This window comes from Fistularia commersonii, chromosome 27, assembly GCF_037954325.1.
Source record: "Fistularia commersonii isolate RoL2024-O1a breed Wild chromosome 27, RoL_Fcom_v1.0, whole genome shotgun sequence".
Classification (NCBI taxonomy): Eukaryota; Metazoa; Chordata; class Actinopteri; order Syngnathiformes; family Fistulariidae; genus Fistularia; species Fistularia commersonii.
This window is the reverse complement of record NC_141310.1, coordinates 7,846,964-7,866,096: the sequence shown is the minus strand read 5'-3', so window position 1 is coordinate 7,866,096 and position 19,133 is coordinate 7,846,964. Positions and strand designations below refer to the sequence as shown.

The 19,133-nt window shown below is 38.1% G+C and overlaps 3 protein-coding genes across 5 annotated transcripts in view; 1 reads left to right on the top strand and 2 right to left on the bottom strand.

The window, feature by feature from the left end:
- The window catches only part of LOC147217955 (FERM domain-containing protein 5-like), a 60,097-nt gene extending 56,079 nt beyond the window's left edge, over positions 1-4,018 (top strand). Inside the window, exon 14 of the mRNA XM_086175114.1 lies at positions 355-4,018. Coding sequence (XP_086031240.1) covers positions 355-944 — 590 coding nt within the window. The 3' untranslated portion in view covers positions 945-4,018. The remainder of the gene's footprint in view (positions 1-354) is intronic.
- Positions 4,019-4,265: 247 nt separating this feature from the next.
- wdr76 (WD repeat domain 76) lies at positions 4,266-11,111 on the bottom strand. Of its 3 annotated transcripts, none has more exons than XM_086174919.1 (15): positions 10,944-11,111; positions 10,617-10,730; positions 8,801-8,896; positions 8,564-8,653; positions 8,110-8,165; positions 7,689-7,806; positions 7,442-7,540; positions 7,045-7,085; positions 6,768-6,921; positions 6,453-6,611; positions 6,245-6,360; positions 6,046-6,144; positions 5,780-5,932; positions 5,647-5,700; positions 4,266-5,413 (listed from the first exon to the last, which is right to left on the bottom strand). In XM_086174919.1, exons 1-15 carry the CDS (start codon positions 10,986-10,988, stop codon positions 5,158-5,160), a joined length of 1,650 nt encoding a protein of 549 aa, XP_086031045.1. In that variant the 5' UTR covers positions 10,989-11,111; the 3' UTR covers positions 4,266-5,157. The 3 variants fall into 3 exon arrangements, with proteins under 3 accessions (XP_086031045.1, XP_086031047.1, XP_086031046.1); XM_086174921.1 differs by having other exon boundaries at positions 7,442-7,537; XM_086174920.1 differs by having other exon boundaries at positions 10,617-10,727.
- A 2,155-nt stretch (positions 11,112-13,266) lies between these two features.
- On the bottom strand, positions 13,267-19,015 carry LOC147217953 (pro-cathepsin H-like). The gene is made up of 12 exons (XM_086174499.1): positions 17,031-19,015; positions 16,537-16,568; positions 16,322-16,427; positions 16,131-16,201; positions 15,928-16,032; positions 15,018-15,104; positions 14,757-14,812; positions 14,585-14,666; positions 14,433-14,501; positions 14,126-14,232; positions 13,441-13,569; positions 13,267-13,342 (listed from the first exon to the last, which is right to left on the bottom strand). The coding sequence occupies exons 1-12, from the start codon at positions 17,143-17,145 to the stop codon at positions 13,267-13,269; spliced, it is 1,035 nt and encodes a 344-aa protein (XP_086030625.1). The 5' UTR covers positions 17,146-19,015.
- Between the last annotated feature and the right edge of the window lie 118 nt (positions 19,016-19,133).

The window sequence follows — 19,133 nt, the reverse complement described above, 5'->3', positions numbered from 1 at the left end:
TGTAGGGGTCCTGGTTGCATTGACCTCAGTGCACATTTGCATTGGTGTCATGGAGCTGGTACCATTGGTTGAATTCCATCGAGCATCATATTTTATTCAACAGACTATGTGCAGGGACAACGAGAGGCTCAAACTGAGCAGCATACTTTATGCACATCACATAGGGCTGATCACTATGCATTAAAAATAACATTTGTTTATGAATATACATACATATACATATATTCTTAAACCCGCAGATTCATTTTAGCCAATTATGATAGCCTTAATGTGAGTGGACTATTCAAAATCCTCAGGGAAAAAAAGTGACTGTCACTTCATTCTTTTTCATTTTCAACATTTCTGTTTTCCCAGGGCTGGAGTCCCTCCGCGACAGCGCTCATTCCACACCTGTGCGCTCTGTCTCTCATAGCGACTCCTTCATGTCATCTCGGGGCCAGATCGTGGAGGGCGGCGAGGCAAGTACGTCAGCGGTCATCTCAGACGAGGCCTACAACCCCTCAGACAGCGTTCTGCCCACGCCCGTGGCGGAACACGGTATGGAGATGCCCGTGGCGCGACACCTGAATGGCGCCACGTGCAGCGTCGATGAGGAGAAGGATTCGCAAGCGGGGACGTCAATGGAGGGGCATGCAGGAGAGTTCCGGGCCGCAAGGAGAGCACTGCGTACGGGTAGAAGCAGGCCACCTCCACCCAGTGACGTAGAGGAGCTGAACAAGTTCATCCTGAGCGTTTTACGTTTGTTCCTCGTCACCATAGGGCTCTTGTTTGCCCTGTTGCTGCTCCTCATCATGCTGACAGAGTCAGACCTGGACATTGCCTTCCTGAGAGACATCCGAAAGACACCCGAATTCCAGCAGTTCCACTTTGAATACTTCTGCCCGCTGCGGCGCTGGTTCGCCTGTAAGTTGAGATGGATGGGAGGGTTCCTCATCAGCAAGTGAGGCGCGGTAAATGATGCAGAGATTTGGTGGAAAATGGGACAAATATTTACAACAAACAGATCGGTGGGAGAGTCAGGTAGCAGCGGAAGAGAAAAAAAAAAAGGCAGCCACACTCCCAACGTTCACACAGCTTTTCCCAGGCGAAGTTCCTGTCACAAGCCACGGACTGTTATTTGTAGAGCCTTGCTTATTCGGTTTCCATCCCTACAATGACAATAAATCAATTTTTTCTTAGTAAGTTCAAGGTTGAGGTCATGTCAAGATATTTTATTTTTTCATAGGGTCATATTTACAGGGTTTAATCTAACAAGTGAAAGGGACAATTATGTCTGACAGATTTCTCTCAATCAACCACAGATAATTGCCTTTATTTTTGTATTAATTTATATGTTGTAACATTATCATATGATCGAGTAACCTGACGTGCCGTGTGATTGCTTCCAACTGAAAGTTTGAGCAAGTTTTTAGAGAAGATGGATGCCAGTCTAACTGATCTACCTTTCTAATTCCAAAGCCAACATTGATAAAATGCTATGATACTAGCATTGAGACTGAATTCCACAATTAGCAGGATAGTGAAAGTGTGAAATGGTGAACAAGGGTGCATATACAGAATTTGGAGCAATGAGCCAAGTAGTTTTGACAATGAAATAGGATGATCAATTCAATGCAGTCTGCTTCAAATTACACATAAGTATTAGAATAGTAGGGGAAAAAAACCTGCAACCTCCCTGGCATTATGTGGTAAGCGACCAAGCATTGGTTGTATTCACAAATTCATTGGCGATTTAAGCCAGGTGTGCTATGTGTGCTGCTCTTTTTGAATTTTGGAATCATTTTGTTTTATTTTAAGAGTTGTGATATAATTGTCCATCGACATGATTTTGTGTTTACATGGCCATTTGTCCAAAAACTCGAGCTCTATCTGTTGTATTATCATAAAACTATAAATCAAACCTTTGTGAAGATTTAAGTAAGTAATGATTTCTAGACTTTTTTTTTAAATAGCCACCAAATAACGCAAATAACTACAATCAGTGTGTGTAAGCAGTTGTCAATTTGCAGTAGTTACTTTTACAGTATTACAAAGCTAGTTTTAAAGATGACGGATTCATGTGAGCTAATGCTGTAGTGATAGTGAAGTGTTTGGTTAGCTCTTTGACTCTTACCCTCTGTGAGATCTTGATGTGCAATACTGTTCTGTAAAAACAGGATCCTTTCCGTTATGTGACACCAGATATCGCTCTACCTTTGTAAAGTGCAAAAATTAGGTCTGTTTCCAACTTTACCCGGTGTTGAGGAAAGGAAATCCAACGTTTGTTTTTTTTTTCCGCCCTGCTTTACTTTAACATATGCATTGATCAGTAAAATGGGAAAGTATGGAAATTGGGTTTCATGCTCAAATTGTTAATCTCACAGTATCTATTTGTTTTGTTTTATGGTGACTTTCAATGGGTTTTGTGTTCTAAAGTTGGACATGTGGTTCTTAGACCTGCGCTCACTGACAAGATAACCTAAGACAAGTCATGTTTACGTCTTACTGCAGTCTCTATCATGCTTACCAAAGATTTAATATCATTTTAGTCAACAGAGGGAAACTCTTGATAGTCTTGTGCTTTCCCAGCCTTATTGTGTGTTGTTTCACAGGTTAACTAGCAGTGTGTCTTCACTGCCCTAAAGCAATCACCTCTAATCATGAAGTCGGTTACTTGTGTTCCTTGCGACAAGACTACATGTGGTTGATTCAGAGTGGTATGTGCTCTGTAATGGACAGTGGTAGATTTAAGTTGATCATCGTGTGCTTCATTTCTACACTTTTAAAAATGTATGTCTAGTTATGCAACAAGAGAAATGTTTCAAAATAGTGATGAGTTGAGGAATATGAAACCACCTGGAAAAGAAAGTTCTCTGTACTAATATTCGACTCTATGTCACAGAGTAGCACAAACACTGTTATTAAGAATCACAATCATTTGGAACAGTAGATAAGACTGTGAGAGTTGATTGTTAATTTATTTATTTATTCATTAATTTATTGTCTAGTATTGATACAATTAAGAAAAAGTGAAATGCTTGTGTACTTCTCAGCCTCCATTGACTCATAGTTATGAGATAAATGAGCTTCAGCAACAGAAACATTGAAAATCATATTCTGGGTTGTTTTTCAGACTTAATTATTGGAATATTTGATGTGATGGAAATGTGGCTTGGGGAATTGTGATTGATGTTGAATGAGGTCGACTTAGAAAGGTAATGGTTACCTCTGATAGTAAAAAAAACTACATGTTTTTATGTCAAGTCCGGAAAAGAAAATTGAGCAATAAATTTTACAGATTATGGTTAATAGATCATGTAAACTGCAAAATCATGTTTGTGTCTCCGCTTGACATGCAAAATGCTGAATAGTCAGAGGGCCTCTAGTTGCATGTTTGAAGGAAATACTGCTGGTAACCTTCAGCGGTTTTGCTCTCCGGTGTCAAGATACTTCTCTAAAATAGCTACTGTCTGAAAGTGTTCATGTAAACCATGTTTGCTTGTTGCTGAACCCTAGACTGCTTTCTTTGACTCAAGGTACAAGTAGATGCAAGTTTTCTTGTGAAGATGTGAAAATTAACAAAAACACCTGACAATAGACTGATCTTGTGTTTTGATTTTAATGCTTGTTTTCCCAAAGTGGACAGGATATTATTATTAAAATTTTAAATTTGTATTAAAATAGCATAAGTAGCATATTAACTACCTGACCTCCTATTCTTTTATGAATGCAGACTAAATATATGGGTTTTATAGCTAAAATCTGTAATCAAATTAATCACTATCACATTGTCAAGGGGGCTCCATTGACACCTTGTATCAATTAATGCATTAATTTTCCTGAACTATATGTCGGGATTATGGCCTCAGATACGATCTTATAGTTTTTTCATGTACCATCCATGGCTTTGCACATGGAAATGTCTGTAAGCATGTGGTCTGCATTTGTTACCGCCAAACAAGACTGCTTTCAAATCACTAACTGATGACTGGTGTTATCTATTTATGAATAAATATATATTCTTGACATCTGGCAGCTAGTCTGGCTACAACTTGTATCTTGAATACATAACGTAAATGTATAAGGGTAATGTTTGAGATGTGTAATCAGAACAAAGCTTCTGTTTCCCTGCTTGTGAACTTATTAATATTGTTCTGTGGGCTTTTAAATTCCAACAGTGCCATCTAGCGGTGACAAGACATGTTACGATAGACGACATGATTACTGTCATTGAAATTCAGACGTGTCTATTTATTCAATTACTTTCAACTGAAAATACATTCTACTAATCTACACAACTCTGAACTAAAATAGTTTTGCCTTTCAAATGTCAATGCTAACAAAAAAAGAGTCACAGAAAATACTTGGGTTACATAAACCAAAGAAAATCAGGTGAACATTTAGTATGTTTTTCACCTTATTTACCCTGACAAAGGCACAGGCTCAATAATTTGTAACAATTCCTTTAACTGTGAATGGAATGGAAGAGAGGCACTTGGCTACTTTAAATGCACCACACAGATCAACCATGACAATAATGAATTTGAAAATGTGAAACAAAGATTATCATGGGACATTATTTTTCATTCCAGACCTTCAAGACAAGCATAGAAAAGGAATGTAAAAAAAAAAGTACGATGCAGCTGTGCGAAAATCCCTCATAACGTTTTGCAAAGAGGGCCATGCATGTTCTTTGAAGACACCTTATACCAGCACGAGTCCAGATCAACACAGGAATAACAAGAGCAATATATTCCTGTGCGTTTTATTTAGTGGTAAGAGAATACACATCTGTTAGTGGGTGGAATGTTTGGGCATTTTTGCAGCAACAGCTGAACATTTTTTAAAGAAAGTTTTCCATAAGTTGAAAAAAAGGACAAGCCTAAAATTATATCTCAACACCAGAACAATGCTCTAAGGATACGCTTCATAATAACTGCATATTTGGTTAAAGTTGTTCTGTGTTGTAAAAACAAAGAATTAATGGTTTTATTTTGGATCAGACAGTAAAGGAGATAGCTTTATGGTAATAACTAATTTAATAGGAGCAATATCCATCAAGGGAAAAGTAGGCGGTTAAAAGAATGACTTCAAGTCGTGAAGTAACACAGGATAAGCTACTCCATCTAAATGTATTATTAACCCTTTGACAAAATGAACATGTGTTTGAGTTCCATCTCAGTCAGAAAAGACATGAATACGGCCTGAACCATTGCCACCTAATAAAGCATTCCTCGTAGGGTGAAAGGCAGTGACTGACAGCACAGTAGTCAGGTTCTCAGTGTCTTGGTACGAGTGCTGTAGCCGACCACTTTCATGTAAAACATCCACCCTCCGTGGTCTCAACATGCTCCCCACCACAAAGCAATCTTCCTGCTTGGTGTCCCATACTGCGACGATTTTGGACAGCCAACGTCCTGTATGCAAATTAATACTGGAAATGAATAAAAAGAAAGACTGTAAGCCTCAACACCAATGAAAAGCAGAAAAGTAATCAATTCTCACCCAGAAAAATTTAATTCGGCGATGATGAGTGATTATGAGTCTCTTGCAAATTTTGGAATCGTATACAGCATATTGTAAGCAGTTAGGATAATTCATTGGACAAAAACATCACAAAGAGTTAGTCATTACAAAAGTAACTCCTGTGAGACAAGCTAGATGTACCTCTTTGATAACAGCAAGGGTGCAGTGGTCATCACTGCAGATGAATCATATATCCTGTGAAAGATATTGAGTTGAGGTTGAAGAATAACAAAGGTAGAACACAATATTACATGTGCAATATTACATGCCATACCTTATGTGGTTATCCAAACAGGTGGTGAGAACTCTGTTACCGCTAACAGGGGAGAAATAACAACTGGATATTGATTTTAAGTGGCCATGTAACTGGGACACAGGCTTGCTGCTGGTCTTCTTCAGTATCCTGCTGTCATAAATACTCACAATCCTGAACACAAGAACCAAAGGGCGATTTAGTGCAGTTTTAATAACAAAATGATACACATAAAATCTCCCTCTTACTTAAAACAAAGACAAATAAATACATGAAAACAGTCATACTTGCTTTCTGCCACAGCAAAGTACTGCTGCTGTAAAGGGTGGACACTGACACAACGCACTGTACTGGAATCCAGAGTGTGGAGGGACTCATGAGAATGCCTGCAAAGAATGTTTACAGTTTGTTAACATGTCTGTATTGAACTGCATATTACAATACCACAAAATTCCCAGACATGATAGGATATGAATGATAGGATACCCTGGGGTGCGTCTATCCACTATGGCAACTTCTCCATAAATGTTCCCAACCACTAAGGTCGAGCAGTCAGGTGACATGAAATCAAACGTTTTCAGGCCTTCTTCAATGTCATACACCTAGAAAATGGTGCAGACATTCCTTCAGAAAAATGTTTACCCAATGCCTGTGCAAGAAAATGTGACGTGAACTGAAAAAAAGCAAATCTTACATCATCAAAGACTGCCTTCTCAATGTCCATGCAGCGCAGAGATCCATCATAGCTGCTGCTTAGCAGGTGGGCAGGATGAGTTTTGGAGAACGCTAAGCAGTTGACTGGACGGCTGTGTGGCTCAAACAGCAAAACTCCATCATCTGCCCAATCCCCTCCCTAGTGGAATACACAGGCAAATTCTGCATTTTCCATATAAACATTATGGATCTCAAAAAGCTGTTGATATGGATGTATATCCTGAACTCTATATTTCCTATAGGAGTATTAAATACAGAGTATCACAGTATTATCAACAGTGAAAGAAATACACACCACATTCCAGAGTCCAATGTTGCCCTGTTTGTCCCCTGCAGCCACTAAGAGGCTGGTAGCACAGGGATGAAAAGTGGCAGAAAAGATGCGACTTTTCACCACTTTTGCCACGGTATCTTCGGTTATCCTCATGGACGAAAGAGTGGTGCGGTACCTATGAATAGTGGAGATTTCGTCAGTCACAGGGTTTAACAGCCATAAATGGCCATCTTATTTCTCACTGAAGGACAAGAGGTCAGTTTTTTCTATGCATTGTGATAGGTCAAAAAAACCTTACTCTTTCAGATCACGACCCATCTTCTTCTCTTTCATAGTGACCTATGAAAATAAATGTTTAGAAACTGAAAATGATGACACATGAACTGGAAAAAAAAACCCACAAAAATACACACAAAGACTCAGTATTTAAAGATTTTAAACTTTAAGGTTCATACATAATTAGCTCAAGTAAACATGTGCATTTATAGTCTGCTTAGGTTCAAAATACAATAGCAAAACAGAGCAACAAAATATGCACAGCTAGCTTAAATATATGACAGACTTTTAGCTTTAGAACACTTGCTATAAAGATAATGTACATGCAGTCTGTAAATGCTTTCCTTAAATTTTAAGAACGCCAGATGTATAACCACATAAAATCTGTTGGGTGATGTGAAAGAAACGTGCACTCTTACATCAGAGCAGAGCTCAAGAAGTTCTGGGGGCAGTTTGCTTCCTTCATCCATGTTAACTGGCACCATGAGAAGAGGGCCAGGGGGTTTCTTCTCGGACTGCTTTAAACCAGAGTAAAGTCATTCAAAAATGTTTACCAAATGGCAGAAAGGAATAAAATGAAAATAGTTTTAAAAACTTAGATACATTTAAAACCCAGCAGGGAAGATGCACATTTGACTTCAAAAAAAGGTATAAATATGTATTTACCTCATAATATTTCATTGCTGTTGGTGGTGAGGTGGGAAGGTCAACAATTATGGCCTCTTTGTTTTGGAGCCGCAGAGATTTTCGTGAGGGCTGCACTATTTTTACAGCAGATTGAGATCTACAATTGTAGTAATGGAACACAGTGTCGACATCTGATGGTCAATGGTTTGAATGTTGACGTTATTGATATTGGAAATAACAAGTTGGATGCACGGATTGTAACCACATCTGGTAAAAATGTTTAGGAATAAATAAATAAAAAAAACTTTCATTATTTTATTATTACAGTTTTGCCAACAAATTGTCAAACCAGCTAAGACATCTTTTTATCATATCAAGATTTTGAAGGGGTGTTGTACTGTTTAGACCATTGCGGTTTCACATGCACATGCTCCAATCAACAGTTAACTGAAGATTGTACCTGAGACCCCTCTGTGGTGGCTTTGGTCGTTTTGACTGTTTGAAATCATCGGATAGCTTTCAAGAAAAGAATACGAAACAAAGTTACTACAACAGTATGGCCACGGTAAACACTGTTTAAAATTTGTAACCAGAAAAAGTTTAAACTCAGAGGAACATTCAAGAAAAAGAGGATCGAATTGATATGAATGACTACATTTTATGCGCAATAGTACCAACTTCAACTTTACAACTTCACTATTATCAAAATTCATCCTCGTAGAATTTTGAAGTACTCAAAATTACTGTCTAAAAATGATTTCCAAACTGTAGAACATATTTATCTATATTGAACCAGCAGTTTTCAGAATTAAAGTATATGGCCTTCCCTTATGCAATGTCTAATTAGATTATATTAACTGTGTTCTACAAAACATGTGGGTGAAAAATGTGCATCAAAATCAATTTATCACTACCTTAAATAAATTGATGGAAGACAGGAACTCTTGATTATGCCGGATATTCTCAAGACGCTCAAGTTCATACTCTGAAAGTCCATTTATACCCTGTTTTAAACAAAGACAAAGCGGTGAGAGTACATTGGCAATTCTGACATATATTTTCTAAATAAAGATTACCGATCACTATTTTAATGCACATTCTTACATCTCAAAACAATATCGAATCTCCATGCTTGAGTCTATAATACTTACTGATGTATGTGCTGAATCACTGTTTTCAACATCTGAATTGTCTTTTTTTGAAACTTCTCTTTCCATGGGGATATTCTTAAGTTGTTGCTTTGTTTTCTAAAAGGAATAAATACAGAAGTACATTAACATAAAATATTAGATTATTTAGAAGGCTGGGAGATGTTAGTCGAGAAGTAAATCTCCATATGTACTGGTTGATGTTCACGGTTCAGTAAGGTGACTGAAACGCCAATGTGGCGGCTACATGCCAAAGGTTTTAGGCAGGTGTTAAAAAAATGCTGTAAATGAAGAATGCTGAAAGTGTTAATTGTTTATTTTCATCAATGGCAAAAAAAAATGCAGTGAATGAACAAAATGCAATCCACATCAAATTTTGGTGCGGTGTGACCAGCCTTTGGCTTCAAAACTGTATCAAAATCAGCTACACGTTTGGTGTTGTGGTCCTGTTTGAGGCAAATCATATGCCTCCCTGATAGAATCACATGATGGATGGAATATTTGCCTGGAATTCTCAGCATTGAAGACAATGTTACTCCAGACTAAATTTCAAACCTCATCGGCAGCAAGGCAGTCCTAAATGTGCAGGGACCCCCTACTGTGCTTCAGTGTTTCCTGCAGACAGCCCTTCAATGAACAAACTGCCTTCTGCTACAGCCAAATATTTCAAATTTTGTGGAGTGCCATTTCTCTGAGCTCTTGTTAATATGTTATATTACAGTGAATGAAATGTTCTGGCCAGACTTCTCCAGGAGATAGATGGCCATGCCTGGGTCCCGCTGGTTTCTGACATTTCCAAGCTGATGGCACAGATGGCTATAATCCAATTTCAAAGTGTTTTACATGCTCTGCACTAAGTTTCCTTGGCCTACCACCAAATCGATGATCCTTGGCATTGACGGTTACTATGTGCAATTTCAAAACAGCTTGGATAGCACATCTTGAAACACCAGTTGGCTTAGACTGGGAGCAACCCCGTTGATGCAATAGATCTACCTAATATGCTGTGCTTGGTCTTGCCATGGTGTATGACCTGTGACATGAAAATATCATCCACAACCTCACCTTACAAGGACAATACTCATTGCCTCTGGACATAAATGCAATATTATAAACGATTCATCTGCTGTAATGTTCATTGTCATTGCTGCAACACGTACCCACTGTTCAGCGACATTTGTTTGTATGCATATTTGTACATTCAGATATCTATGTATTTATTTACTGGTAAATACATATTTCACTGCTAAGACATTTGTCTTTTTCACTTTGTACATACAACCTATGTACACACACACACGGTCCAACCTCAGCAGCAAAGTTTTGCTTTTCCTCAACCAGCTCTTAACCTCATACACAGCTGTTTCAGTTTATCACTCATTTTCAAATTATAGATGAAACTGCTGATCACTAGGACCGGCTTTTGGGACGATTGGCTAATCGTGCACATAATGCAGCACTATGTTGACACAAGCCAACAGAGGCTTTCTGAGTATTCTTCCTTTGCATCCTTTTTCCCCACACCTGCAAAAAACTTTGCACAGTACTCTAAGTTATGTATCCATTATGTAACCATTTATTCGTTCATATCACTTACACTGACAGTCGGTGGGTCTTGAACTCACAATGCCTATATGACACTGAATTAACAACCAGTGCCAGTTGAATAGATAGACTATTTAACAGAATTGTTTGCTAATACGTTTTACTAATAATAAGAGTACATACGTATCAACTGGGTGGCTGACGTCCGATTCCACCAATTATCCATCTTTGCTGGTAAGAGGATCGTTTCTCAAAGTTTAGTCAATCGACTCACCTTCTTCGTTGGTGATTGAGGAGAGGGATGATCAGAGGAATATCGTAAACGTTTAGGTCCTAGGACACGTCGAGATGATCGTCGAACCTCGGGAGGCATCGGCGTCATGTCCTGCTAAAAGGTACAAATTTTTCATTACATGACGATAAATAACATTATCGTTGAAATACTTTTCAAAGATGAAATATACTTCATTGAATTGTTTTGTTTTCTCTGTTCAACCTTCTCATGTTTTCTCGCTCCTCCACCGTTACTTACACACGCTACTTGCTAGCAACAAATTTTGGAGGGTTGAGAAGCAACTCTGTACCTGCTAATAACTATTACCTTCACAACAGCGTCGGCTTTTCTCGTTCCACGTCTGGTCGTCATATCGTAGATTAAGTAGTACAAATAAAATTGGCGTATTCTTTGAGGACACTCTCCAAGTCAACTAAGTCTCCTCCCCGCTCAGCTGGGAACACAGCTAACCATGTAAGAGTCACTTGGCGCCACATGGTATAAAAATTTTGTAATCATCTGGTCTTGTAGGTGTTGTGAAACAGAATACTAGCTGCTGATTGGTTTAAGTGGACGTCATCATAAAAGAGGGTGGGACTAAACGTTAAAGAACATTTACGATAGGCTGAACATTTTCCATTTGACATACACATCAGGATCAGCAGGGACAATACCGCCATCGTCTGGTAACATGAAACTGGAAGGAATCATTTTTTATCTGAATACATTTTTCCCTATTTTTGAATATATTTTTGCCGTTTGCCTATCAAAAGCAAACAAGACGCTGAGTCCAGGGAGGAGGATGAAACGACCAAAATTGAGAATGTTATGAATTTACAAAGCAAACATTGTTTGTCGTTCACGGCTCAGCCTTCAGCTACATTGATGCAGCATCCATTGATGTAATTTTTCTGGAACTCAAAGACCGCCTCATTTAAATCTTAGGCTTGAATAAAATCAAATCGTTAATTTGGTTTTATATTTTACATACAGGAAGGCCCCCTTTGTGAGCTGCCACCTTACCGCGGTGGAGGGGTTTGTGCATCCCAGTGGGAGCTATGTTGTCGGGGGGCTTTATGGCCCTGGACGGGTCTAGATGCACAAAGTGGGGTCTGGAACCAGGCCCCTCGAGAGGGGCTGGACTCTTTTTTTATTCTGTAGTTGATCTTCTGTAGTTCTGTAGTTTTATTCTCTGGATGCTGTGGGGCCTTGGCTGACATGCCTCTGCCGCATTGTGTGCTTGTTGGGGACAGTGCCGCTGGACTTTTTCAGGGATACTGTTCATAATATCAAGGCGCAGCCAGGGCGTTGAGGGGATCCAGTTTGGTGGTCGCAGGATCGAGTCTCTGCTTTTTGCAGATGATGTGGTTCTGTTGGCTTCATCAGGCCATGATCTCACCGGAGCGGTTCGGAGCCAAGTGTGAAGCGGGTGGGATGAGGATCAGCTCCTCCAAATCCGAGACCATGGTGCTCAACCGTAAACGGGTGGAATGCCCACTCCAGGTCGGGATAGAGGTCCTCCCCCAAGCAGAAGAGTTCAAGTATCTCTGGGTCTTGTTCACAAGTGAGGGGAGGGTGGAGCGAGAGGGAGCTGAAGCCAATTTATCAGTCGATCTACGTTCCCGTTCTCACCTATGATCATAAGCCTTGGGTATTGACGGATAGAACGAGATTGTGGATACAAGCGGCCGAAACGAGTTTCCTCCAAAGGGGGTGGCTTGACTCTCCCCAAGAGATAGGGTGAGAAATTTGGTCATCCAGGAGGATCTTGGATTTGAGCAGCTGGTCCTCTGCATAGAGCGGAGTCAGATGAGGTGGCTCAGGCATCTGTTCAGGATGCCTCCTGGAGGCCTCCCGGGGGAGGTACTCCAGCTATGTCCATCTGGGAGGAGATGACAGGGAAGACCCAGGACACGCCGGAGAGACTCTTTTTCCAGGCTGGCCAGGGAAAACCTTGGGGTCCCCCCAGAGGAGCGGGAGATCTGGGCCTCATTGCTCTGGCTGCTGCTCCCACGACCCAACTGCGGATAAGTGGGGGAAGATGGATGGATGGATGAAAGGCCTTAAAATGAAATGATCACTATGGCTTATGAACGATGTTGACTGTCCATTTGTCTTGCTTTCTCTTATTACGTGTCATGTAGTACCATTTTTGAAATCATTTATAGCAGCTGTAGCCTCAAAGTACATTGAAAATAATGGGAACCATTTATTAATTGCAAAAATAATTCGAAAACACATATTAGGAAATAAGTTAATTTAATTTCTTAGACAGAGAAAATAAATACTTCATCCAAAAAGTCAATGTTATATAAAATACAAATTCAGATTCATGTGATTCACCAAAACTTATAAAAAAAACATTTCTGATGTAACTTGTAGGCACAGTTAAAAGAAAAAAGTGTGCAATTGCTCCAAACTGTTTAAGATGAAGGGTGGTGTGGTGCAAGGGTTAGAGCGATCATCCTTGGAACAATGCATTCCTATTTCAGTTCCTGGCTCCTCCTTGTGTATTGAAGTTTTCTTGAGCAAAATACTGGACGCTAGATGGCTGCCAACTGCTCATGGTTCATCCATGATGGGTTAAATGCAGAGAGGAATTTCCCGCAAGGGATTTATAAAGTATAATAAATAAATAATGAACTCTTCCTCAAACTAAAGGAAGCGGGTAGGAGGCACAAGTAGCAAGTCCACACATGTTTTTTCCAAGTTCAATCAAAAAATACCTGCAAGAATAGAAGAAAGAGAAGTTGGTATTATGATGATTGAAAGAGCATACAAATCAACACAGTGAAAGTAACACAGTTAAATGTACTTTATTTACCCCTTCATTCCCCAGGAAGTGCCCCAAGAATTCTTCACGATCCAATATGGTGTACTGTTGTCTTCAGCTCTGTAGCCCACAGCTAGGACTGCATGATTCACCGTTTCTGCCGTTTTCCTACACACTTTACTGAAAACACGGCACACTTTTAGGCCAGCAGTGCTTGCTTTTAAAGGACCAACCTCGGTGGTTGATGAAGCACTTGGCAAATAAGAAAGTACTATGGGCTAGAAATAGTCAAGTAAAGGAACAGTTTGCACTATATATTAAAAAAAAAACAAAAAAAAACAGTCAAGTTGTAGATCATATCACAAAAGAAAACCCTGTCATCACAGTAAAACCCCAAATGGAAGGATGGTGTATTTAATAAAACATCCAAAACAATGATTCTGCTCTGATGAAGAGCTCTGCAAATTTCCATTACATCTAATAAGTAACCCCAGATGTTGGTCTTTGCAGATTTCAGTGGTGGTCTTGTTAATTCCATAATCCTCTTCCATGGCTAAATAACTTCTGCACTGGGAGAATATGCAGAAAAAATTTAATTATCATATTATTAGCGTTTCCATTGCATGACAAATGGACATGAGCAGCTTATCCGGGCATTCCCCCATACACTTTATTTCACAAAACATTTGCTCTTGTTACTAGAAGTGCCTTTTCATGTTTGAAGTATTTCGCCTACCTGGTGTAAACACCATCCATGTAGTGCATAAAATCAGATGTGACCTCAAAGCCCAGGGTAACAGGATTGAGACTGCCCACAGCATCAATCATGGATTTTTCGTCATACTGTTGATGGATAATACTGAGAAATATCACATTGAGGTACAGCAACAACAATTTATACATCTCTTGGCAGGTGATAAACATGTCATTGCAGCTGTGAATAAAACCACTTTGGGACATTCTGACTAACAATGACTTTCTTATTAGATATTTTACAAGTAGAAAACTATGTCCAGTTCAACGTCAAATGTGTGATCACTTACACTTGTTATATTTACCACATCCTGGACAAAAGCAGTGGCAAGTGCAGGCTTGAAATGGCAAATGTCATCCTGTGGTGGGGAGAATAAAGATCATGAATTGTCAGGTCATTTTCAAGTGAATTGAATATGATATTTGTTCATAAAAGTCTTACAATGGCCTTGTAGGGATAGTTATCCTCTGTCATTAGACCATTGTTGTACTTGATATACTCAAACGCCTGACTTGGGAGCCCACTAAAACAACACAGGAGAACAGTTTTAAAATTTCTAACTTAAAAAAGGGATTATGAGAATGATGCAGTCAAAAGAAAGTCATATGCTTGCCCATTGCATCCATGATTGTTGAAGTCACCAGCACAGTCAATCAGCTGCTGCTCAGACTGGAAAATGGAAAATATGATGCAGCAATACACAAAGTCTATGTGAAATTCATGTACAGAAAAGAGAAAAAAATCCTAAGCAGATTAGACCAGTAAAATTGATGTAGTTTTGTATTTGTTTTTAATTGGAGAGGGTGTCTATAAATTTAGCACTGGGGATATGTAGATAAAAGAATGGAGTTTGATAAATACTGGCTGATCTTACCAGAGGTGTTAGTTTCCCTGTGGCAATAGCATTCACTGCTTCCAAACAGCCAGTGGTGGAGAAGGACCAACAGCTTCCACAAAACCCCTCAACAAACAAACACACCATAAATAAAAAATGATGGATTTTACATCTGTGCTGATCATCATGAAAAATGCCAAAATATTTCAGACTTTTTAAGATGCCCTTTTTTTCTGTGCATGTATTAATGAGGTTAATCACTGAATCACATACTGCATAAATTAGGATCACAACCATTTTAAAGGTTGTTTTTTTGTAATTTTATTCATAGATGTGAGAAAGTTGGAGTTTTTCTTTTGTTGGGTGTTGTAGATCATGATATCTTTAATTTGTCAAAATTGGCAGTGACAAACAGTTTTGTGAAGAAAATACTTTCACACTACATACTCTCTTCAAAACTTATCATCTTGCATAATTTAGAATTAAAATGTTAATGAATGAGTCATATTATGAGTATAAAAGTGTTTTTTATTTGTTGTAATTAGGATTTACCGGCTTATCAAGGCAGTATGTTTGCTAAACGTTCTGCATACAATCATTGTGCAAAATCTGGGTAATTTTGGGAAGGTTCAGGAACATACTACCAGTTTGAAGTTGAAGAAAATGTAATAAGAGATCTTAAAGCATTTATACATCATGACTTTAATATTACTAAGGTAAAATGTGTTGTTTTACTACTGTTTTTCTAAGAGGAATATTTCATGTTTTCATTCAATTTTGTATGTGCTTTGCAATTTATTTTCAAACTCAAAAATCCTGTAATCTCAATTTGGTTAAATGACTTCATCTTATTATTACTAAGAAATAATGTAACATATAACTATTTATAAAGGTTTATATAATTGTATGTGTTGCTCTCCCCATAATTTTCAGCACTAGATGATAATACCTGGTTCTTCACTGGAGTCACAAAGTTGCCCTTCATCCGCCAGTCTACAAACTTGGGGTAAGGCCCCACCCTGCTGACATGACTCCCTCTAGTGGCTGAGCAGTTCTGCAAAATGTCATGTATGTATTTTTATATATGTACATTTATAGAGACATACATATATAGATATTAATATATTTTTACAGAGCTTTATCATACTGTACCTGTGGCTCTCTCAAAAGGAAGAACTTCCTGAATTCTTCAAATGTCAAATCAGAAAACTGATTCAGACCCACTAGAATTGAGAACATATTGGTGTGTGAACAACCTGCTTTCACAAATGTACTATTCCGGATATAAATAGCAAATGCAGTTTGCGATAATTATTATGAGACGTGATTAAGCAACACTTTACTTGTGAAGGAATGATTCCCAGCATTATGATGTTCAACTTTCTTCCTATTTTCAGTGAATATGTGGAGACGGTGAAAATATTCTTCAGAATTGTAATCTTTTTTATGCTGCGTGTTAAAATGAGAAAGATAACATACATCACAGGAAAAGGAAATAGTGTACAACTGTAAACACACAAGAGTGGCCCAAATTGATTAGACTCTTATTTTCACATACCTGCGCCATCCAGAGTTTGAACTCATATTCCTCTGATAAAACACAAGGGTAAGCCATAATTTACTACAGCAGAGTAATAACAATGATTTTTTTTCATGTGCTGTCATATTTGCTCCGTTAGACGTTAGTTTGCTTTAGCTGAGTATATTTACATTTTATTCGACTTGGGTATTTTAATTTAATCCAATCATAATTACAATTTCAACAGAATGTCTTTAAATATTGTATCTGTATACACATCTAGCAAGATGTGTCATCATTTTAAGACTTGTTGTTTAAACTTTACTTAATAGTTAAAATAAAATAGAATCCAAATGCATTTTCTTCAACCAGACACAGCGGTGACTCTTTACTCTAAGTTTAAAGTGTTGATAGCTGAATGCACATGACATGTTTGATGTTGAAATGACAGCGCAACAATTTAATAGGACAATTCTGAAGTAAACAATAAGATTAAAAAATAAACCAATAAATCGGCACAAACAACAACGTACCTTCAAGTAATGTTAATGGTGTTAAATGAACAAGCCCAAATGCGGTGGCCATGAACAAGGTGACACTGAGCCCCATGGTTCCCCTCCAGCCTCCAAGGAGCTTTGCAATTGTCATGTGACCGTGCTTCTTTTTATAAGAACATTTTTCACCACTACACCCCCCTCTCTCTCTCACACACACACACTTCGATCTTCCCAACCAGAGCTTTTTTTTTTTTTACAGCCGGAAGCCTTGAAAACTCCTCTCCCCCTGAGAAAAAACATATTTATTACCAGGAGGTAATCAAGAAAGAATACACCTTTTATACAAAACTTGAAATACTTGTCAAGCTATTGGACCAGACTGAAAAGTAATTCTTATACCAATAGCTATTGCTCACTGCAAACATGTTGATGTGCCTCTTGGGGTATTAATTCATGTGCAGGGTTTACACATAGTGTGTTTCATACAGATCTGGTCTGAACACATGAAAAGTGGTACATGCCTGCCACTTAAGCTTTAGGCATTCTTCTATACAAAGCCTGTAAAAATACAAATATTAGGAGGAATCAGCAAAATGTTACAACTGTGAAGTTCCTGCTAAAACATTAGAATAGACAGGATACTGAATTTGTGACATATATAAGTTTAAGTTGAGCTTTAGTATACGTTTTTAACATTGGTTTGATGTATAATACACAAAAACAAAACAAACATAAAAACATACTACAGGTTTGAACAATCGTAAGAATTACACATTTCCAAGGATATGTTTGACCACATTGCACATTAGGAAATGCATCAGACTGCCTGTATGCAAAAATGTACTATACACAGCAAATATCTCTGCTTCATTGGCCAACTATTGAACAAAATAGCTGACATACTTTTGTGGTTTATAATCCATTTCCTTAAGGCAAAACCATAAAACACTGGTCAAAGAGTATTAACCATATTAATTGCGGTTTTACTGTCTAAATGTAGAAGCTGGCGACATCCTAAAGTGTCTCAATATAGGTTATATTTGCTACATACATTGCCCGCTGCTTATATTGTATTTACATGTGGCCCACTAGGGGAATGGGATGATAATGAGAAAGGCATAAACACATGTTTTCCCAACTTTCGACTCAAAAGAATTCAGCATGTGATCTTGAGCCAATTTGACACTGTTGTGACCAAATGTCTAATCCCTGTCCCCTATTGGTGACACTAAACATACGAAAACACGTATCCCCCCATGTAATCTTACAGTTTTAAAATTTCGGACCTTTGAAGTCAAAATCCAGTGCTGTATGTTTTTTAAGGAAAAGCAATCCAAAAAAAACTCCTAATTATTTTGACTTTGCAGGTGCAATAAGATTTTAGAGAGAAATGGGGTAATAAAGGGTTTCAAAAAAATATAGTAACTTTAATCAAGGAGCTCAAAATCCTCTATACCAGTGATACTCATCTATTATTCTTCAATGGGAAATAATTTCTCTCTCTATTTTTGACAGTAAGGAGTGAAATGTGACACAAAAGCAAGAAATTACAATTAAAAAGGGGTGAAATGTTGAATTTTATAACTTTACATGGATGACCATGCAGCTTATTAGAGTGTACTGTATTTGTATTACTATACAATTGATAAAATAGTTGTTAAATGTGTGATAGAAATATATTTGAATTCATCTCGGTATTTGATTACAAGCAGTAATGCTAGAAAGTGGTCACTGTGTTTAGGGCAAAACGTTTTGACAAGGACATAAATATAGATATGTACAATCTCTTCCTTACTGGGTAGAAGTATTCACATAGACCATCATGTGACTTATTTGACCGTGTCTTTGATGAATGGGAGCCTTTTTATACAAACATTTCTACGAAGATATGTTTAAATACCACATCTACATACTCTGCCATCTGTTTATTCTGTGGTTTGAAAATAATTCCATAATAAAGCCGAATATAAGACAATAAATAACAGATACTCTGTAACTATATAAATAAACCTCTTTGGGCTTCTACTCAGTCTATAAGGTTTGCACAAGTCCATTGGGGAGCACACACTAGAAGAGCACAGTCTATTGTATCTAATACAAATAATAGTGTATGTACATTATAATATAATGTTCTTGTAC